The sequence below is a fragment of the Haliotis asinina genome, chromosome 1, assembly GCF_037392515.1.
Source record: "Haliotis asinina isolate JCU_RB_2024 chromosome 1, JCU_Hal_asi_v2, whole genome shotgun sequence".
Taxonomy (NCBI): Eukaryota; Metazoa; Mollusca; class Gastropoda; order Lepetellida; family Haliotidae; genus Haliotis; species Haliotis asinina.
In genome coordinates, this window is record NC_090280.1 from 69,984,735 (window position 1) to 70,009,138 (window position 24,404).

Sequence of the window (24,404 nt, forward strand, 5' to 3'; positions counted from 1 at the left end):
TTTTTATTTCATCAGGTTAAAAGAAAACAGTCAAACCTACTTACTAGCTGTAGTAAAGACTTGACACTACTTGTAACATAACGATTTCTTCATCGGAAACGAGGTTATGGTGGAAGTGACAATAATACTGTAAGTAGTATCATATTGACACCCTCCTTCGCTTCCAAGAGTGAAATTGCTAGGTTATAAGCAGCCATTCAACCTCTTATTGTTCATCAATCAAATACATATTTAACTACCGGTAGAAAGTAGTTCAGATGTTGTACCTCGGTGAAAACAATCCTAAATAGCACTGATTCTCAGACTGGCGGACGTTGAAAGACCAAACCCACTTCGAGGAAAACTTCCTAATAGTAGTTAAATTGATATTTGAATCATGACCAAAACGTTTCTGCATGACACCACTTGTAACAGAACGATATAACCAATATGACAACAAGCAATTTTGACAGAATCTTCTATGAAAACAAGTTCTATCTCGGAAAATAACCAAAGCAGGTGACAAAATTAAATGGCAGGAGACCGTGAAAACATAAAACTTTCATTTTTCAAAACAATTCTGACGATTGCAAGATAATCTACTCACTGAAATTTACACGAATATTACAACAACCCACATAGGTATACCTCATATTACGTCACGAAGGCGCGCCAGTCTGACTGGTTGAAATTTTATTCGCGGGAGAGATTTGTGCAATGTTGTCAAAAAGGTCCTTTTTTAGGTCGTGAAATGTTGAAACGAGTAGTTGTAATGACCGGCTATCATTTATAATGACGTCAATAAATGATTTATATATTTGTACCCCCTTAGTGTATATGTGATCTTTAATATTCTGCGGTCACACTTTGTCACGTAAGCCATGGCATTTGGGCAGTCCCAACCACATTCTGCTTGAATGAAATTGTGAGTGAGTGAGTGAGTTAATATTTAACGTCACACCGGCAATATTGCAGCCATATCGTGACGAGAACATTCTTGGAAAAAGGAATTTATGCATATGGTAAAAACCCGTCAACGAAGGACAGTAAAACAACTAGAGTATCACAATAAGAATTAAAACCAGCGTGAAAAGTTAACACCAATATCACTATTCAGACAATACAATATAAAATCAGGCTATAGATCACCAACAACTGAAGGTAGATCACCATACTAGAGGCCATGAGGACTTACAGTACTTCTGCTATCTGCATGGTTCCTAACTGGATTTACACCATCCCTTCAGCTGCTGGCGATTGTATGCAAGATTAGCCAGAAATTAAAATGACAGAAATACTAAAATAATGGAAGACTGAATTTGTCTTCAAATATTTTGGGACTTACGTAAGAATGAAATTATGAATGCTAATAGGTTTTATTATTCACATTGTCATTCGTTAAATCTGTAGAGTGACACCGATGTACGAAAGAATGAGATACTTTCATCTTTAATCGTCACTTGCTGGGTTTGGCGCCATGATCAAAGAATTAGATCCGATAATTTTTAAAACTCTGAATTATCTTAGATTAAGAAGGCTGGAACTTCTATTATCGCTAATATCACGATGGCACTTTAAACCTACAGGTTGCGGATTTGAAGCCATCCCAAAAGAACCTTTCAAGTTCAGGTTCCGCATTTCGGGAAATCGATGGTTTTCAGTGGATTGCCCTTTCAATCACATTTACAACATACACGCATGTGGATGTATCCCTGAACATGCAGGTAAGTAACTATAAAGTATATGTTGTGATTTATTTTTTATGTGCAGTATCTGTGTGGCCAAATGGACATACCGTACATTGAAATTGTTTTATCAGTACCTATTATAGATAATAATACTTCTCTTACGTCTCTATTTTAAGAAATAGAAATAACTGATAATTTTGAATTGCATATATGTTTTAAATAGTAAGTAGAACAGATTTGAAAGAAGCGAAGAATTCCTTCTGAGAAGGTACTTAAGTCCAGTAGCTATCCCCGTACTTCTCATTCTCTGTGTCCTGCTTGGCACTATATTTGTTGATTTTAACAGTTTGGCTTGGCTCTCTTGTTCTCGCCAGTAGCCAGAAGGATAATGTAAATCCACCTGGTGTAATGTGTTGAGTGCAATAATCAACATGATCCCAGATGAGCTGATTCCGATGTTCTCCGAATTCAGAATTCCAAAACTACCAAAAGGCACATGTACACCAGCAGAGCTATATGTGAGTCAAGTTTGGTGAACGGTTTTAATGTTGTGCACCGGAAAAGATAAATGTAAACGGACGGACGGACGGTGCGCATTTTAATACCTCCTTCCAAATGCCGCTGAATGTACATTTAGCCACTTCTATCACACAGACACACGAAACTGACTCTACCAGTGTTCTCCGGCTTTCCTCTTTTATGATACATTTTCGGGATTGCTTTGAAACCACTGTTAGTACAGATCAGTTATCGTACAAATTTAGTTATTTCAAACCTGATTAGTAAGTTTTGGCGCCCGAGCCATTGACACATTTCTTTTTAAAAACACATTCTTTAAAAACACACACAGTCATTTACCTAACTCTTTGACGGATTCGGCCAAATGATAAATGCAAACATGACAAATGAAGGCAGCATTGCTTGCATTACTGCTGCCAACTGAAAGTAAGCTTATTACAATATTGCCACAATTCGCTCAAAAGTAATGAAAACGTTTAATTAACAAGGAAATTAAAAGAATCTTACAGTGATTTCTCATTGTTCATCGGACCCGTGCTGTTTAGCAACAAACCTGTCCAGAAATACAGGCAATCTCAGAGTGGAGGTTCTCGGAACCGAAGAACGTTATCAGAAGTGAAATAGAAATCATAGATCTCCGAGTGGGTTATACAAAATCACCACAACCCCATTTCATACTCATACAGACGCCAACAAATTAGGCCTAAAGGATATACAAGGTCGCCTATTCGCTCTTAGGCAACGATCTTTAAACGCATCTTCTTCACCAGATCTTGTCCAACTGTTTAATACAATGTTTGTATGTATGTATACTCTCACTGAAATAAATAAATAAATAAAATACAAACGTTACAGATTCTAAAATTCGATTGAATAATCTGACTTAGTATACGAAATATTTTCTTAATCAAATATCTGTAGAAGCATACTTTTCCAGGGAAAAGCATTGACGTTTTCTTTGGCGTTACACGAGCTGTTGAGGATCAAACGTTGTCATGTTGAAACAGCTCTCTCTGGTGGTTAAAAAGTGGTGTACAATTATGACCACAAGAGTACACTTCTTTCCGGATGTACATGTACAAGTATGACATGACGGAGACATGTACTGGCACATGTACTCTATTCAGGTGATGTCGGAATGTGGAATCGATTTCGAACTTCCGGATTCAAATCAGAAGTGTGTTATACCTGTCATTATTTTCTTTGTGAAAGGATGAAATTTGTTTGGGTTTGCTCTTCAGAAAATCACAAAGCCATTATCATTAATTTCTGCTCTCCAGACACCCGATTTTGAGAAAGTTTTCGAACTGGAGAAAGATGATTATTATACTTGCTTGAAGTGTCCTGTTGTAGGAAGCTGCATTGGGCTTTGGGCATGCTACGTTTTATTTTTCATGGAAATCTGACAGATACCAGCTCTGTTTTCCAACCAGGTTACTTCTTCAAACCATTGCTTGTGTTCTACCAGTTATAACAAAAATTATCAACATGTGCTTGTCAACAGGAGTGGTTCCGGTTAGCTTCAACAGAGCTGTCATTAAGCATACAGTCAAGAAGCCTTCCCTTGATTCACAACCTGAATGGTTACAGGCCAATAGCTAACGTATCTTTCTTGTCTAATGTCTTGGAGAAAGCTTTAAAAATCCAACTTTTGGAACGAATGGAGACATAACCCCTAACTGATAAATGTCTATCTGGGTACAAGTCTAACCACAACATGGAAACTACAATTAGGTGTGTCCTTACGAGATTAAGACGAGGGCTGATTCTGGTTCAGTGGCTATGATGATGAGTTTGTACCTCTCTGCTGCATTTGATATGACTGACCATCAAGGACTACTGGACCACATACGCCACGAGTACAGCATGAGCGGGACAGCACTATCAAATCTGATAGAGTTCAAGCAGTCCAGATTGACAATGTGCGTTACGATGATATGTCTGACATGGGGCTCAGTCTTAGGGCCAATATTATTTACAATGCACACGAGAAAACTCGGACGTATCATCTCCCAACAGCTGGTTGCCCATCACTTTTATGCTGATAACTCACAGCTAGTAGATGTGAGAAAAGTTATTGCCAAGGTCGAGAGCTGCATCTCAACAATTCATCATTGTGTGTCATCGAACTTGTTGATGCTGCACGACGACGAGACAGAAGCGCTGTTTATGGGACCATCTGCAAGACTGAAAAGACTGAAGAAATGTGACTGCCTACAATGGCTATATCATCTTCACTCAAGAACTAAGGTGTTCACTTTGATTGCAAACTTTCTATGGAAACTCAAGTTTCAGAGTTATGCAAAAGCTGCTCCATTTGAGAAACATTGGATCCATTCGCCATGAGTTGACACAAGATGCTGCAGCATGTCTCATGAGAACTCCTCTCTCGCCTAGACTACTGTAACAGGTTATTGTTACTGTAGAGTTTCGAATGAGTTCATCAACAACTTACAAAAGATTCAGAACATTACTGCTGGTATTGTAACAGAAGCAAGCCATATGCACCGTTTCTCCTGTTCATGGCTGCTTATAAAATCAAATCGTTGGCAGACAAGTCCTTTTCTTATGCCGGTGCTACCCTCTGCCTCTTGATCTAAAACTAGTATCAAGTCTGCGACTCGTCAAAAAGATACTCAAAACACACCTCTTTCAACAATATCTTTCATAAATCCATGTATTATCTTGTGTATATGAACTCTGAACTGGCAGCGATTTCATCATTGCTAATGTGTTGTTATTAATATTATTTACACATTAAGATAGTAATGCAGCAGAGAGGGTTCGGGTGATCAGTCAGGCTTTTAAGGCTCATTATCAGCTCAGGGCCCTTGCTCCTTCTACACGCACCTCAGACAGCGCATGGGACTTCCTCCCATTCGGACCCATCAAGAACTTTTCGGAGAATATGAAGACTCCCCAACACTGCAGCTGTCTGCATTACCCAGATTGTCAGAAGGGCCGTGCTCCCCGTGGAGAACCTGGGCACTTTCCCGAGGCCCGTTTCACAAAGCCCTCTTACCGGTTCGACCTCGTACAGTTTACACTGTGTCGTGAACAGCCCTAAATTTAGGACCCCAATTGACCTGTCGTAAATGCTTTAGGGCGTAGTAAACACTACTAGTACAAAGATGGTGTCAACGATTATGGTACTGCCAGTGATTAAAACATGCTAACAAATAACGTATAGGGACTTTTGACACAGGTCGAACGTGCTTGACACTCTGGGTGATCTTGACATGATGTCGAGATAACTATAGATTTCACAAGCGTGCTGTTTTCCAACTGTGCAGAACGTTAGAGACGAACCATTTTTGACACAATACAAAATCATTGTAGGAATTTTGAATTTGTTCTTGTTTATTTCTAGCAAAGTTTTCCTTAGCGGTGTGCACTCTGCATACTTGTAGCTCTCAAAGGGAGATAATTCGGATTTGTTTGCACACGTTTTTCGATTCGCCATGTTTCGGATCTTCGTTTCCACACTCCAGCATATAAACGGTAAATTATCATTTATACATGTCCAGTAATATAAGTTATATTTCCGTGTCTTAGATATTCCGTTTTTAACTATGAAAGTGTAATTGTCGTGGTAGAAGCATGAACTTGTATTCATATGTTACACTGACTGTCATCACTTAAGTCAGATTTTATGATTGTATTGCAGTTAATCTTCACAGAGAATCTACTTATAAGGTCGAGTACCTTGTCTGTCAACAGAATTAAACAGGAATATATGAAAATTCTGAATTGTCGTTTTGAAGTGATATTTTATGAAACCTAGAAACCAACATTATTGACGTTTTGCATTATCTGAAGTGTACACGTGCTGCACGCTTTTTTCGCACTACAGTTCGACCGTCTCGTGAGAGCGGAACCTCTGTTGACAGTGCAGTTGATGACGCTCTAGAGTTCAACCCAGTTGTAACGGTTGTGTTTACACTATGTCAGAGGAAGGGAACATTGACTCGCATTTGAGCGCAAATGCAGATAAATCTACACGGAAAAGAACTTTGACATCTAAAGGCTTACGGTATAATTTAGTAATCAAGAGCAAAAACTTGAAACAACTGTGTGACAAACTAGTGAAAGTAGAACGGGCACTTTCACCACTGCTAGAAACTGATAGTGAGCAGATAGACTATGAACATGTCAGATCAGTATATACAGACTGGTTGACTGTTTTTGAAGAAATTCTTAAGGAAAGAGGTGATCTGTCTAAATTAATTAAGACACCTGATGTAGACATTTCAGAGGTATTTCATACAAAACTTTCCTCAGTAGAAACATTTATTGACATGGAGCAGCATTTCAAGATTACAGTGGACAAGTGGTTGCAAGGTAAGGAATTAGAGAGGCAGGAACAAGACAGAGAGAATGCTGTGAACTTTGATAATTCGTCAAGATCAAGATCTGTAACTTCGCAGATTTCGTCAGCACGCTTGATAGAGGAGCAGAGAATGGCAGAACTGAAAGCAAAAGAAGCAGTGTTTGAAGAGAGACAGAAATTGGAAATCCAGAAAATGAGGCTGAAAATGGAAGAGGAAAGGCTGAACTTAAAAACTGAGATGGCTATTTCAGATGCTCATCGCAGAGTGCTTGATGATTTTGAAGAAGATCTCAGTAGTCGACATTCTGTTTCAAGTAAAATCAAAATTGAACCTCTATCTGTCCTTAGAGATAGGACCGATAACTCTTGCGAGGATGATGTCACTAATCCCAACAGACCCGATCCAGTTACAACCAGAAAAGCAACTAGTTCTGTGGATGACTCTTCAGGGAAGGTGATAGCATCAGTTGTTCAACAGCTCAAGAAACCAGTGTCCGAAGTAATGGTTTTCAGTGGTGATCCACTGGAGTACCAGAAATTTATGAGACAGTTCAAAACCAGGATTATGATGAATACTGACGATTGTGATGAACTCTTGAATTACCTTGAACAGTATACCTCTGGAGAAGCTAAGAGTATTGTTAGCAGTTATGGATATTTGAACGCTGATAAAGGCTACCCTGCTGCTATGAAGGAGTTGAAAGAAAGGTACGGGGATGGAGAGATTATTGTTAGCGCCTTCATAGAGAAGGCATTGGATTGGCCAACTATTAAACCTGACGACCCAAAGACTCTGGATAAATTCACAGTATTTCTCTCAGAGTGTGAGCATGCTGTAGAAAGTGATGTTTTGGATAAGAAGGAAAACCTGAAAAGGCTTCTTATGAAACTTCCTTACTCATACCAGGAGAAGTTCAGAGCCTTGGTCCAAAGTCTATGAGATATTGGTGAACCAATCAAGTTTGCTAATCTTGTCTGTCTCCTGAAAAGAGAATCAAGAAAAGCAAATGACCCCATGTTTGGAAGAGATGCTTTACAGATCCATGACAGAAAAAACAAGGGAAGTAACAAGATAACTAGAAACTGGCAAGCCAAACCGAAACTCACCATGGTTACTGGAGTTCAGTCCAAGACACAGATTGAGAAGTCATCAAACAGGCTTGATGAACCTCCAGGCACAGGTCCACCTACTGATCCAATACGAAGCTGCAGATACTGTGGTGCTGCTGATCATGTTGTCGTTGGATGTCAAGAATTTAGAGTCTTAAGATTTGAAGACAAGACCCAGTTTGTTACAGACAAAGGACTTTGCTTTAAATGTCTCAAAAGAGGACACCTAAGTAAGGATTGTCATGCAAACATAACATGTACTAAGTGTCAACGAAGACATAATACTCTTTTCCATCTTGACATAACACCACCTAAAAGGATGCAGGCAAGTACCTTCAGTTCCAGCATACAACCTGACAAGGGGGTCGGTGAGATCTCAGACAGTGCCTGCACAATGGTGATTGTTCCAGTGAAGCTGAAGATGACAGAAGGAATACATACAGTAGAGACATATGCTTTTCTCGACCCAGGCAGCAGTGCTTCCTTTTGTACCACTGACTTGATGAAACAATTAGGTGCCAGCGGAAAACCAATGAAGATACGTATTGATAGCATGGGTCACCCTAGAACAGTTGACACTCACGCAGTGTCCGGTGTAACAGCTTGTAGTCTCTTGATGGATAGTCACGTGGACTTGCCAACTCTGTACACAATCGACAAGCTACCTGTGTCAAAGGCACACATTCCCACCATGGAAGATGTTTCTCAATGGTCGCATCTCCATGACATTCAGATCCCTCAAATAGATGCTGAAGTTGGACTCTTGATAGGCAATAACGTTGCAGACGCCTACACACCAATGGACATAAGAATAGGAGAGGAACATTCACCACATGCAACAAGGACCCGTCTAGGATGGGCATTGTGGAACCTACCAAGACATGCAGTGACCAATGAATCTTCAAGATTACAAGATACACTGTGAACAGAACAGAAATAGTTGCAATCCAAGAGTTTGAAGAACTACAGAAACTAGATCACATGGTACGACAGTCATATAATACTGACTTTCCAGAGAGGGTCATAGAAGATGAAAAACAGTTTTCACAAGAAGACAAAGTGTTCATGGAGAGAGTTGCAGAATCAATCAAGTTGAAAGATGGACACTATGAAATTGTCCTTTCAAAAACAAAGAAGTACACTTAGATAACTATTCGCTCGCCTACAAGAGGTTGACTGGACTTAAGAAAAGGATGGAAAAGGATATACAGTTTCATCAAGAATACACTGCCTTCATGGAGAAGGTGTGTGAGAAGGGCTATGCTGAAGCTATTCCTAGTGACGAGCCAGAACCAAGCAACGGACATAAGTGGTACATTCCACATCATGGGGTGTATCATCCCAAGAAGAAGAAGTTGCATGTGGTATTCAATTGTGCTGCAACATACGATGGAACTTCCCCCAACAAACAGTTGCTGTCTGGTCCTGACCTTACCAATAGTTTGATTGGTGTTCTAATGAGATTCAGACAGGAAACGTATGCAATAATGGGAGATATAGAGTCCATGCTCTACCAAGTTCTCGTGCCTACATGTCACTGGGATTACCAATGCTTCCTTTGGTGGCCAAAAGGGGACTTCAGCAAACCACCTTTAAAGTACAGAATGAAGGTTCACATGTTTGGCACCACTTCATCTCCCAGTTGTGCCAATGCTGCTTTGCTGAAAACTGCAAATGACAACGAGAAAGACTTCAACCCTGGGATATCACAGGTCATAAGAAATAACATCTATGTTGATGATTGCTTGACATCTATAGCAACTGTGACCGAAGCAGTTTCTACAGTAAAGCAAGTAACTGCTCTCTGTCAGAAAGGTGGTTTCCATCTTACAAAGTGGACAAGCAACAGTGAAGAAGTGTTGAGAGAAATTCCCCCTGAAGATAGGGCTGTGAAAGTTAAGGACTTTGAACTTAATAAATTCACAGCTGGTTTTGATGAGAGAGCATTGGGAATTACCTGGAGGATACCCGATGACGTGTTTGGAGTTACAGTCAACCTTAAATCGACTGAGTGCACTCGAAGGAAAGTGTTGTCTGTGGTATCATCAGTATATGACCCACTAGGACTGGTTATACCATATATTCTGAAAGCAAAGATACTACTTCAGGACATGTGCCGTCTTAGACTTGGATGGGATGAACAAGTTACTGTTTCCAACTGCCAAGTTTGGAAACAGTGGATATCGGAGCTTCCTCGACTGACAGAAATAAGTATTCCAAGATGCTACAAGCCATGTGATTTTGATGCAGTGACTTCTAGTCAGTTACACATCTTCGCAGATGCCAGCAATCAAGGATACGGTGTAGTTGCATATCTTAGATTTACCACAGATGTTGATAGAATCCACTGTATACTGATTATGTCCAAGGCCAGAGTAGCACCACTGAAGCGTGTTACTATCCCAAGACTGGAATTGACAGCTGCTTGTGTCGGTGTACGATTGGCTCACATTATCAAGAAAGAACTTCAGTATGAGCTGAACAAAACATTTTTCTGGACAGACAGTATGAGCACAATCAGATATATCCAGAATGAATCTTCTCGCTTCAGAACATTTGTGGCCAACAGAATTGGAGTCATTAGAGATGGTTCGCAACCCAGTCAGTGGCAGTACGTCCCAACTCAATTGAATCCAGCTGATGCAGCATCCAGGGGTTTGAACTATGATGAATTTATTCAGATGGATCAGTGGTTTCATGGACCTTCATTCCTTTGGAATCCCGAGAGTAAGTGGCCATCACATACTGAACTACCAGAGATCAGCCCTGATGATCCCGAAGTAAAGAAAACTGTAAATGCTGCAGTGACAAGTAAATGTATAGAGTCAGTTGAAAGACTTCTCAACTATAGCTCCTCATGGATGAAACTGAAACGGGTTGTCAGCGTGTATTTGCTGTTGAAAGAAACTCTGCAAAGGAAAGTGCATGAAAAACAGAACTTGAATTCTCAACAGGAACGTGAAGACTGCACCTTGCCTGCAAAAGAAGCTACTTACTTCTCGGTTCTGATGCTTCATAAATCCGAGATAGCCATCATTCAGTACGTTCAGAAAAGGCACTTCCTACAGCTTCTTCGCACATTGCGAGGTTCCCATTCAGGACAATTTGAACTCGACAAGCAAGTTAGAAAACTAGATTCTTTTCTTGCTAATGATGTGATTAGGGTTGGGGGACGACTGTCCAATGCACTCATCCCATATGAAGTAAAGTATCCTGTCTTGTTGCCCAAAACTTCTTATGTGTCAGAATTGATTGTGAAAGACTGTCATAAATGTGTTGGACATATGGGAAAGGCAGCAATGCTAAGTCAACTGAGACAGCAATTCTGGATCATTGGGGCTGGGTACCTGGTGAAACGCATTATCTCCAGATGCATCGTTTGTCGAAAGTACAGTGCACGGCAAAAGATACAGAAGATGGCAGACATTCCACTTGATAGACTTACTCCAAATGAGCCTCCATTCACAAATGTAGGAGTTGATTTCTTTGGGCCGTTTTACATAAAAAGAGGTCGTGCGACAATGAAGCGATATGGTGTCGTATTTACTTGCCTGACAGTGAGAGCCGTGCACCTGGAAGTGGCCTTCACTCTTGACACAAACTCCTGTATCAATGCCTTCCGTCGCTTCTTTGCTCGAAGAGGATATCCGAAACGCATCAGATCAGATAACGGCACAAACCTTGTTGGATGTGAAAAAGAAGTGACAGAGGAGATCAAAAGGTGGAATCTTCACCAAATCAACAAGGTGTGTACTCAGAGAGATGTAGTATGGGAGTTCAGTCCACCTTCAGGTTCACATCACAGTGGCATATGGGAAAGGATGATTAGAACTATCAGACGGATCCTGTATTCTCTGTTACATGACCAAGTAGTTCACTTGGATGATGAAGGCCTTCAAACAGTATTTTGTGAGGTGGAATCGACCATAAACAATCGCCCAATCACAACAGTATCCAGTGACCTCAGAGACTTGACTCCATTGACACCGAATCACCTGCTCCTGTTACATGGCAACCGACTGATGCCTCCTGGACTCTTCTGCAAAGATGACTGCTACGCCAGAAAAAGATGGAGACAGATTCAGTATATAGCAGACGTCTTCTGGCCCCGATGGTCACGAGAATACATCACAATGCAGCAAGAGCGACAAAAGTGGACTCGTGAACAGAAGAACGTTGCTGTGAATGATATTGTTCTTGTGATGGACAACCTACCTCGTAATGCCTGGTGTTTGGGACGAATCCTTGAGGTATTCCCAGACAAAAAGGGACACGTTCGTGTTGTGGTTGTGAAGACACAAAATGAGACGCTGCGGCGTCCTGTGGACAAACTATGCGTTATCATTGAAAATGATGATCATAAGAAGTGACTGTTTGAAACATCGTCCAGCTGTGTAGACTGTATTTGAATTTCAGATAGTAATTGTTTTCGTTTATCCTTCACAATTAGGGGGTCGGAATGTAGGAATTTTGAATTTGTTCTTGTTTATTTCTAGCAAAGTTTTCCTTAGCGGTGTGCACTCTGCATACTTGTAGCTCTCAAAGGGAAATAATTCGGATTTGTTTGCACACGTTTTTCGATTCGCCATGTTTCGGATCTTCGTTTCCACACTCCAGCATATAAACGGTAAATTATCATTTATACATGTCCAGTAATATAAGTTATATTTCCGTGTCTTAGATATTCCGTTTTTAACTATGAAAGTGTAATTGTCGTGGTAGAAGCATGAACTTGTATTCATATGTTACACTGACTGTCATCACTTAAGTCAGATTTTATGATTGTATTGCAGTCAATCTTCACAGAGAATCTACTTATAAGGTCGAGTACCTTGTCTGTCGACAGAATTAAACAGGAATATATGAAGATTCTGAATTGTCGTTTTGAAGTGATATTTTATGAAAACTAGAAACCAACAATCATGATTCACAACATTATTTGGTGTACAGTATGGTTTCAAATGTGAAAATCGGATAAATACTATTATTATTTAATCACTGATATCATGTTTTTTCATGATGTTACCACTGATAAATCTGAAACGCTATGGATGAACCTAGTATCGGTTAGGATGCTTCCGAAAATATATTCACACGAACAAGTAAGTGCGCTTTCCGCCATACTGAATAGTGTTTACAAAATCTCGTTTCGCATAGACGGTATTGAGACGCCTATTACATAACAAATCTTCCATAGTCAGCTGCGACAAATGCATCACTGAACTCCCCGTACATGTTGACATGATCCATCTGATCCCATGTTACATCTGGTCTTTGCCACCAATATCAACAGTGTAGATAAAATGAAACGAAACATATTGAGTGTATTTCATCATGAAAAAATTCCAACCGGCTATTCATTGCTTTGAATGGGTCAATACCTTTATGCATGGGTAAAAAGTAGCTGGTAAGAGGAAATTAAAAATAGATACAATGCATAGATTTGACCTACTTCATACATAATTGTTAATGTTTTTTCATAAAACCAATTTCAGTATGCACCTTTAGCCTTGTTCAATAAAACATCATACGTGGATATAGGGTATTCGTTTTTATTCTTTGAAAGATTTTTGATTGATTGAATAAAAGTTACGAAAGAAGTTGACGCATTTACAGTACAGAGGACCATATTTTAACCTTTACACAAGTGTTAGTAGATCGAACGTACTCATAACGACAACATGTACTTTAGTTCCTATGATGTACAACATTCAATACATTGGGTCTAATATTGCAGTTTTAAAATGAACAGGTTAATGGACATCGATTTAATTCAAACCTTATACGTAAAACTGATAATATTTATGGAAATGATTTATACAATACCACTGTCCAGCATGTGTCTTTTCTTCGGGAGATACTTTTCTTATATGCCATTTTTGTGTTACTGTGAAATGATATCATCATATGCTCGACGTACCGTCTCATCCTTTGCTAATTTCTTTTCTGCACTCCCACGACGACTGAGCACCATCTGATATTTATCAGAAAATCTGTCTCTCAGATGTGACCATACCTTACCGTACTTCTTCTAGTCACCAACCTGCAAATCACCCGTGACCTTGGTTGTTGTGAAAGCAGTGATACTGTTATCAACATCTCCTCTTCTTTCAGTTCAAAATGTCACTTTCACAGTTTCAAATGAAGCTTCCTCATCATTCGACATTCACCATTACTTTCTTGGTTTTACCTTGCAGTCCCAGTTCTGCAGCGACATCTGCATTAATGTGTGACACTGTGCTTGCAGCATCTAGTAACGCATTACATGCGAACATCAGAGGCCTCAAGGGCATGACTTATGACGCTCTTCTGCAGTGACGATCTTTTCCTAAAAACATACAGCTCCGACAACACCTCATACCTCTGACGACAAGGTGATTGTCGAGTTTTTTTTCTGATGACTTCCGAGAAACTGTGTTTCCATTGTCGACTTCCAAGAGGCCCACAGGTTTACGTGCATGCATTAGCATGTTTTCAATGCCAGGTACCTTGAGTCCATCGTTAGCAGATTTCAGCGTGTGAGCAAAACAGCGGATATCTGGATGGCCAGTCGTTTTTGCTGCAACTGACATTTTTGATACATTGTCAATTGTGATGCCAGACACAGTTTTGATACCAAATTCCACCTAAATTGATTTCAGGTTCGCGGCAATGTTTTCACCAGCGTGCGTCTCCTCTACACGTCGTGTTGCGGGCATGCATGACTTTAAATACCAATCTGATAGATAGTGGATAGAGGTTGTTGTGAATTGTCGCACCACATGGGACCTGGTAATTTGGGTTCAATGCTTCACAGAGAGCCCTGAAACCCTCCCCTCTATCTAGGCCTTAGTTATCCATCTCTGTTAGATGCAACACAGTCTGTCGTCTCTAGCCGCCATATTATCTCTCCAGTCTTTCAAGAGAGACCTTATAAGCAACTGCAGTATGGCCTAAATCTCTAACCACTCTAAGACCTTAACCTGATAAATACTGGCGTAAGTGCAGCAGGTTGTATTCTGACGTTGCTGGTGAATTATCAGCACATGCAAGGAATGCTACCTTGCATCCTTGATATGATCTACTATCGTCAGCAAACACTGGAATAGTACCTCTACCCAACTGCTTCCACATGTCACGTCCTATTGTACTTTTAGCCGTTTTTCTTGGATATGTGTGAGAGTACTGTGTCCATAAGGATTAGCATTGAACATGACGTTTGGGTGATCTAATTCATTTTTACGCCATACTGTCTCTTTGTTAACTGTGGATTTTTGGGTCCGTTTGGCTTCTGCTCAACAGGTAACCCTTGCCATCTTCTATTGCCTTGAATACGACTAAACAGCATTGACATATATACCTGTTTTTAAAACTAAGTGTAGAACTGGCATCTGATTTAGAATCAAAGTACTACTGCAGGGCATGTACCTGTGCACCGTCAGTTTCATATTCAAGTCCAGGTATTTCCATGTTAAGGTTTGGCCACATCATTAATTTCTTAACATTCTTCAGGCTGTTTTATCATTATATTCCTTTGCATGTTCTTGCACAAGGCACAACTGGTCCGTTTGATCCCTAATAGCCCTACTAGTTTGAACATGTTGACTCTCGATCATGCTCTAAAGCTTCTTTTAGCTTTCATGACAGCAGACTTTGCACTAGACTTTTTCTTTTTTAAGATTGATCAAAACATCTTCCACGCCTGCCCTCGACTTACTGTTTTGATCAGAAGTAGGCTTAATAAAAGTTTTTAATAAATCGGTTTCATCTGGACTTACCTGTTTAGATTCTGACAGCTATGTTTTTTGTTACACCCCTACACTATATGAATGTATATTTTGTTTTCTAATTGACAAGGTGTTGCTCGTTCTCTTCTTGGGTGGTGGAACATTGGATCTACACAGATTTCACTCTCCCCAAAACTTGATTATTCTGAATCAGGTCATTGACCGAGGAAAGGTTCTGGAGTGGAAACCATCCAGGTTGTTGTTGGTATCGGATCCCTGAGTAGTGGGATGATTCCACAGATGAGGAGGGAACCTGGCATCATATGTTGCAACGATGGAACTAAACCCGACCATATCATAATCTGACTATGTTGAAACCCATGTTTCAAATGTATATATTCTGTACACTGGGGAAGGAAGTATTAGTGTTAGAGAGAACATTGCCTTGGAGGAAACCACCACAACGCAACAGAAATAAGCTTCGAAACTGTTCAACAAAGAGCGTGAACCATCTGGTTCTAAAAATCCAGACTACTATTTGGAAACTGGTGCTAGTTTGAAGGCGTTTCAAGGTCAAATCGCCATGCCACGTCATGACGCTGCAGCATCGTCAAAAGGCATGCTGGAGATTACAAATCTTCTGTTGCCAGGCCTCTGAATGTTCTCGTTACAGACAGGCACAAGAAATGACTGTCCCTGCACAGCAGACTTCAAACCACCACTGTAAGCCTAAGATCGGCACATATGGGTACTGCATTTGCGTGATCGTACTGTCACGGGTGAGGGCATAACAGACTTGAATGCCTGGACTTCATTTCCGGAGGATATTACGTCCAACTGTAAGGAAAAAGTTGACAAAAATTGGACTCAGAGCCAGGATATCCGACCTCGGGGTTGTGTTACGTTGTCACCGTGACGCTCAATGTATCCGTTATCTAAAATTATTAACTTGGTTGTATAGATATTAGATATTCCTTCATCTATACTGATGCAAAATTCATACACAAAGTGTATTTGAATACGAGTTATGCATGTTTGAATATACAACATTTTTCTGATTTCTGGATTATGTGTTCGTTCAATTGGAATATTATATTTATAGTAGTCTGAGGGGAAAGGGGCTCATTCTTAGTTCTAAAGCAACTTCATACAATCCTGTGTTTCTCTGTAGTTGTATGTGACACCGTTTTGGGGAAGATTGTAAACATTCCTGTTCTGTCATATTAGTTAGCCTCTAAATTCTCAAAACCTGTGAAACCTTTGCCGAATTTTTCCTGGCCTGCTCGAGTGCAATTTACTTGTGTTGATATGACATTCCGACCAACTGCTTTAGTCATTGTAATTCTTATGCAATTGTGAATGAATGGTATATTGTACTGGTTTATTCAGTATTGTTCTGAAGAAAATATTGCACTCATGAGTAGTAGAAAAACATGTTTGCCCCATGTAAACATATTCCGTTTACGTAAAGGTGAGGTCAGTCAGTACGGTGAACCAACGCTGATGTTAACAAGGTATTGGTATTAGGAATTCCACTTCTGACAAATCATACCCAGAGCCATTCCAAAGTTGCAGCAATACGTCAGCAAAGAAAATACGTCAGCAAAAAGTCAGCAAAGAAATAGTCAGCGTAAGTCTCAGATGAAATGGACAACATGACCAGTTTGTTTGAACATCTGAGTGCAAGTACATGTTATCGAGACAAATTTATGTGCGAAGAGAGGCTGTTATGATGTTTTGAAACGCCAGGTAACGATGTAATTTTTTCTCTATCAGAAACCCGATCTACTAGGGAACCAGACTTCCCGACGTCATTTCCAACAACGTCAGTCACAGCTATTACAACAACGACTGAAAAACCTACAGTGGCGCCCGCGAAAAATGGAACAGGTACGTACAGAGAAACTGAAACGAGAGATAAGTGTATGCACATATACACCTGGAAATTAATCAAGCAACACCCCAATTTTTTCTATTGGAGCAACTTTGAAGTGTTCTGACAATCAAAATATGCCGGGTTGATATAGTTTGACACTTTTTTATTCAACAGACGATCTCTGACAAACAACTTAAAGGGAAAAAGTATCAAGACTTTGCTTTATTGCAACGAAATCCAAATTCTTAAAACTGTCTTAAATTCATGAAAAAATGGACACAATTTACTATTCATCCACAGACGTTGTTGTCAGGTGTATTAACACAAATGTCACATGGAAAGAAAGAACAGTCATCTGAGAGTCTGCACACCGACTTTCATCAATATCTAGTGTGTCCTCCCTGCGCACGCACCACCGATTCCAGACGCCTCCTCATTCCTTGGATGAGTCTCCGGATCTGATTCTGGGGGATCCTGTTCCACTCCTCATGCAGGGCAGCCGTCAATTCGTTGAGATTATGGACTGGTGGGTCTCTCTGCCTCACACGACGGCCAATAAAGTCCCACAAATGTTCAATGGGGTTGAGGTCAGGGCTCATGGCAGGCCATGGAATTCTGTCAATTGCATTTTGCCGCAAAAAATCATTTACAGCATGCGCCCTGTGAGGTCTAGCATTGTCGTCCATAAATATGGGTCTCGTTGCCAGAGGATGGTTCTCAAAATGAGGTACCACAGCCCTGTCAAGAACCTCCTGTTGGTAACGAACACCGTTAAGGTTGCCACGGATGGTAATGATATCCAACTTGCAGTTCATGGAAATGCACCCCCATACCATAACGGAACCTCCCCCAAAGGCCACAGTCTCCTGGATGTTCCGTGGAGCCATTGCTGTGTTCCTCTGCCTCCAGACCCGAGTACGACCGTCCACCATGTGCAGCAAGAACCGGCTCTCATCTGAGAAATGGACCTTCCTCCAAGAGGCAATGTTCCAGTGCAAACGGTCATTACACCAGGCCAGTCGGGCTGCCTTATGGGCTGGAGACAGTCTGGGTCGCTTGATTGGCCTCCTTGCCCGGTATCCTGCAGCTTTCAGACGATTCCGAACAGTCCTGTTCGAGATGGGTCTCCCTGGAAGCCACTCCTGTCTCAACCGAGAGCTCGAGTCGAAGGACCTGCGCCGTACAAGTCTCAGTAAAGCTCTGTCCTCCCGGACTGTGGTCTTCCTGGGTCTTCCTGGTCTAGGCAGGTCTTTAACTTCATTAGTGGCCCGGTATTTTTTCAAAAGTTTTGAAATTATGGAATGATGTCGTCCGATTTGAGTCCCGATTTGTCTTAGAGACATACCAGCATTCCTCATGCCGATTATTTGCCAACGAGTGGCCTCTGATAATTTCCTACGTGCCATGACATTGAAATGAATGAAAAACCGAATGCAATCGACAACCTGCGCTTGTAAACACCCCAGGGAAAAAGTGCATTTTTCGAAAGTTGAGGTTAAAGCAATGCACGTGCGCTGTGCAAGCTTCACGCGCGTCATATCAACCCATGAAAAGCTCATGCTGTATGTCAATACATCAAAATTGAATAATCAATCATCAAAATTACTTCGTTAAACTTTGTTAAGTTTTTATGTGTCTTTGAATTTGGTGTTGCTTAATTAATTTCCATATGTATAAATTGTGAATAACCTCTCTGTTCGCCAACTGTTTATGTTGTGTAGCGAGCTGTATTATCCGTGCAGTGGAACGACGCGGACCCACAGGCCCATGATCATTTGCAAATGTCATATATTTGCTTTAACATGTCTTGTGTATACTGCAATTCATCTTGGAATACAAGCTGGATAATCACTTATGAAACAATGACAAGCTAGCAAGTGTATGAAAGAATATACAATTCTGGTCTTTACTATGAACCATCCCACATTGATGAAAATGACGATATTTCGAGAGAAACACTGAATGTATAGGAAGTTGACAAAGAAGGAATGCCATATATTACTTAAAAACGTCCATCACAATAACAGCTGATTGACATAATTACATACCAAGCTATTTTGATTATGATTAGTTGTAATAATTCATAACTAATAACATATAGGTTGAGGTCATTCGAATGCATTTAAACACAAAATGCTTGAAATCTGGCACCATGTGTAGCATTACATAGTATAGTCTTACCCTGAACTGTTACAGTGTGTGGGTGGGTGAGTGAGTCTACTTTTACGCAGTGATGGTCTAACTGACTGCAGCCTTAACACTAAGAGACTTGTTCACGTTTAAAACACTGAACAAAACAACATACATGCAATGTAGTATTCAAGAAGGGTAATGTTTCGAAATTACAATTTGTCCGAAGTTATCTTGAACTAAGGTGCTTTTTAGCGTACTAACGTCTATCAAATGGCTGAGTCTCAGCAAACTTCTAAAAAGGATTCTTGAGGTTTGAGGGTCTCTTTCTGAGGCTTTTACAACATTTTTGTAAATATCAACAACAATATCTATTGTTTCTTACTGACTTGATGGTAGTAAAGGTTTTTCATGATGCATTGTTCTAGTTATAAGCTGGATAAACAATATACACGCATTGCTTTCTATATGTTGCAAAAAAGTCTTCATTACAGGCATAAACAATACATACGGGACACTCACAATAGTAAACATTTGTCAATAGGGCGTAAGACAGTATGTAGATCAAAATGAAGAAACTCCCCTCCCCCACCTCTCTCTTTCTCTCTCTCTCTCTCTCTCTCTCTCTTTCTCTCTCTCTCTCTCTCTCTCTCTCTCTCTCCCTCCCTCCCTGTCCTCTCTCATTACAGTCAAGCAGGACATGCCAGATCGTGATTCTTTCGTTAAATCGGATGCAAGCATGTGGTATTCACAAGTAATCAAATACGCATGGGTACATATCTTCTTAGGTCAATACATCGTCGTAGGACTGATTTTGACTGACGGCCAATAAGCTGTAACCAATGATGCTTGTGTATTTTCAAGTTCAAGTTCAATCTATTTCGGTAGTACAAACAATATATATCATTCTGCTTTGGTGACTCTCATATAAGACTATTCTCTGGAGTATAACACCCCTGTGACCCTGGTGTCAGCATCTTGCATACCTGGTGCATATTGACATCGTCCTTGTTGATAACACTATGGTGAGTGGTGAGCATGGGCGCTGAACCACTCTCTTTCACTATGTCTCAAAACTCCAAGAGACATCATTTAGATCTGATGATGACCATAGCGCTTATGTAGATTCTTGGGCTCAATTCATTGTAATCGAAGCTGCGGATCATTATTCAATAAAATTGAGAATTAAATTTCTCAGGCTATGGATGTTGCGGCGAAGTTAAAAATGCTACTCAAATTCATTCTGGATCTTTGCTTGTTGAATGTTCCAGGAAAAACAACAAACTTTGAACCTTTTATCCACACGGCAGTTTGTGGTGGTTTCTGCACACAAAACACTGTATGCATGTTGTGGACTGTGAATTCGCACGCTGAGTGAAGACGAGAATGTCTCTGAAATGAAAAATCAAGGTGTCATGGCCATGAAACGTTTCACTAAAAAACAAAATGATTCTGTAATCAAGACCCACACTTATCTTTTTACGTTTTGTCTTTCTAAACTCCCCACATCTGTTAAAGCTGAATACTTCAATATTGGAGTGGATGTGTATGTCCCAAAGCCAGTCCAATGTTATAACTGCCAAAGGTTTGGTCACAAAGACAGGAACTGTCATCTCAATATTACATGCTCTCCTTCCAGTGGAGTGCTAATTGCAGTGGTGAGCATCTGGCTTCCTCAGAATCATGTCCATGTTTTGTACACGAAGCCCAAATTCTTAAATACAAGTGTACAGCAATGAGTCCTATAGTGAAGCCAAAACGTTAGAATCATCACACTCTCTCTCTTCTCCCTCTTCTTCAACCAGAACATATTCAGCTGCAGTCTCGTTCCCAACTTCAACTAAGGTTTCTGTCTCATGTCAAACTGACATTTCATGTTCAAAATGATATCTTACCCTTATGGAAACTGATCTTCTTAATCAAAATGAATCACAGACCTCAAGATCAGCCAAAAGGAAAATGATACAGTTCTATTCACTGCGCATAAGGGAAACAAAACCAACAAAAAAACAAACAATTGAAGCAAAAATACAGGTCCCTCCAAATTTTGGATTTTCCTCCTTCCATCAAGCCTACTGAGGGTCATAATACATTTGAAATTATTCAGACAGAAACCACTCCTAGTAGTATGGGGACCAGGTCTGGACCAGGTCCCTCCAATTGTGCAATTTTTCAGATTGGACCCTTGTCAGGCCCTAATCCGAAATCCCTATTTCCTAGGCACCCGTGGCGAGCCACCTCCTCGTGGTGGGTGCTGGGTAACGCCAAGAGCTCGCCGACACCCCCGTAGTGGACCCGGGGGGATATTTGGTCCACCAACCCGTTTGCCGTGGGTTGCGGCCCTGTGTCGGTGGAGGAGGGGATCCTGGTGGTTGAGGGCAATGGGAGCAGGATCAGTGTTCCTATTGCTCAACACACCACTTTGGCCCTTACTTCACCTAGACGGGTGGTAGAACTGGCCCAATTCTATCAATCGGCTGGTCACGCCAAGCCCTGAGCTACAACTATTTCATGCTCAAAATTTATGAAACTGGTAATTTGATTTTTCATGCTTGGCTCTTTGGAGATTGTGATTTGAAATTCATCATTTTATATATGTTTTTGCCTAGAGTCGTATGCCCAGAAGGCGGTGGCTCATGGGCCAATCTGGTGGAAATATTAATCCTTTGATTTTTCTACTGGAGTATATCATCCGGGTATCCTTGGTGCTGCAAGCTGGAGGCCCGCTTGTTTTTAGCATTGTCCTTGTGATACTCCGTGGTGGGTGGGGAGCTCGGATGATGAACCGTTTAAAACCAACTATGGCTTACGAAACCCCGATTAAAAAAGCAAAACGTCCACTAGACCCTGATGAAGATGATAATGAACACAGACCGACCCAATCAATTGACTACTGGCCACGCTTTATAGTGATCGAGACTCATGATAAGACACCACTAAAGTTGAACCCGTTTGCAGTATCGAAGGCTATTCAAGGCATTGCGGGTGATGTCAAACATGTTAGACGCTTGCGTTCAGGAGCTCTTCTCATTGAATGTAGTAAACGACAGCAAGCTACAAACCTGATGACAACTGAAATGTTGGTAGGAATTCCAGTATCAGTCTCAGCTCACAGGACGCTCAACACTAGCAAAGGCATAATTCGAGATCATGATCAGTTGTTTGCGGACATGACGGAATTAGATATTGGGACAGAGATGAAAGATCAAGGTGTCATGCATGTCAAAAGGTTTACAACCCGGAAAAATAAAGAAACTGTTCCAACAAACACATGTTTGTTTTCTTTTTCCTCGCCAACTGCTCCAAAATCTGTGAAAGCTGGATACTGTAACATCGCTGTTGATACCTATGTTCCTAACCCATTAAGGTGTTTTAAGTGCCAAAAATTTGGACATGGAGTGAATAGTTGTACATTGTCTGTCACGTGTGCTCACTGTGGTGAGCAGACACATACAACAGAAGATTGTACCAACAACTTTAAGAAATGTGTTAACTCCGCCGGAAGTCACTCGTCTTTCTCAAAAGACTGTCCAGTTTGGAAGCGGAACATGGAAATCAACAAAATCAAATATACTCAAAACATTAGCTTTGCAGATGCAAAAAAACTTGTCCAAAGATCAGACTTTTCAGAAACTTATGCTTCTGTTACCAGAACATCGCCTTCGCCAACCGTGAATGTAATCAAGTCTTCTGTTTGCTGTCAAACCAACTTAACATGGGTTAATACTGACACTCCTCAGACTCTGCTACCTGAATCATCCACTCAAACGGCAGACGTACTTCCTGAGCCCATGGGTGTTCAGGATGTACCTTGTACACAGGAGAAATTATCTCAGACAAAACAAAACGGACGTCTCAATCCAATGTGAAAGAAACTGAAAAAAACAAGCTTAAATCCAGATGTGAATCTTCACAAAAGGGTAAAACTGGAAGAGCCTCAAAAGGGTCTAGTAACAAAATCCAACTTTTTAATAAGTTCGGATCCTTAGAAGATATGGATGTTTCCGAAAACGTCCATTCTAGGGCACATAGCTTGTCGCCCTCCAAAAGAGTGCGGGGTAGATCCCCAATAAATCCCCCCAAAAGATAGTTTATTCCAATAATATTGTACAGTGGAACTGCAGAGGAGTGAGGACTAACTTACATGAATTACAGCTATTAGTCCAAGATTTTACACCTTCAGCGATATGTCTCCAGGAGACATATTTAAAACAAACAGATACATTTGACCTTCGTCATTATAATGCATATCATTCTTTTTCACCTCCGGGTGATAGGGCCACTGGCGGATCATCCATTGTAGTCAGACAAAACGTTATTCAAAGCCCTGTTTCACTTAATACTAATATGCAGGCTGTTGCAGTGAGAATTACGTTACATGTAGCGTTTACGCTATGCTCTCTTTACATTTCACCGTCTTCGACGTTTGCCAAAACTGATCTTCAAGCTCTATATGATCAGCTCCCGAAGCCCTGTATTATAATGGGAGACTTAAATGGGCACAACCCACTCTGGGGTAGTGTAACTACAAACACTAAAGGTAAATTGTTGGAGGACTTTTGTTCTGACAATGATTTATGTATTTATAATGATGGTTCCAACACATATTTACACCCCAGTACAGGGACTTATTCTGCTCTTGACTTGTCACTCACAAATTCAGAACTACTAAATGAATTCGAATGGTCAGTCCACGATGACCTCTGTGGAAGTGACCATTTTCCTACTGTACTAAAATCTGTAACTCCAACTGATGTTCCTCCATCATCAAGGCGGAATTTTAAAAAGGCTAACTGGGCTTTATATGAAACACTGTGTGCTGAAAAACTTAAACCTGAACGTTTTATTGACGTTCTTGATGCTATCAAATCTTTTTCTGATGAACTGAATTCCATAGCTGATGAGTGTATACCAAAGTCCTCTGCAGTTCCACACATAAGAAAACCATGGTTCAACAATGAATGCAAACAAGCTAGGAAGGCAAGGAAAAAAGCTGAACATTATTTCCGTCGCCATCCTACGGTGCATAATTTCAATAAATTTAAGATTTTAAATGCTAAAGCATG

The 24,404-nt window shown here is 40.6% G+C and overlaps 1 protein-coding gene across 2 annotated transcripts in view; it reads left to right on the forward strand.

The window, feature by feature from the left end:
• LOC137296411 (uncharacterized) overlaps nucleotides 1-24,404 on the forward strand; it is a 154,268-nt gene that overhangs the window by 2,558 nt on the left and 127,306 nt on the right. For both annotated transcript variants that reach the window (XM_067828210.1, XM_067828216.1), the window contains exons 3-4: nucleotides 1,566-1,703; nucleotides 17,109-17,222. In XM_067828210.1, coding sequence (XP_067684311.1) covers nucleotides 1,566-1,703; nucleotides 17,109-17,222 — 252 coding nt within the window. The remainder of the gene's footprint in view (nucleotides 1-1,565; nucleotides 1,704-17,108; nucleotides 17,223-24,404) is intronic.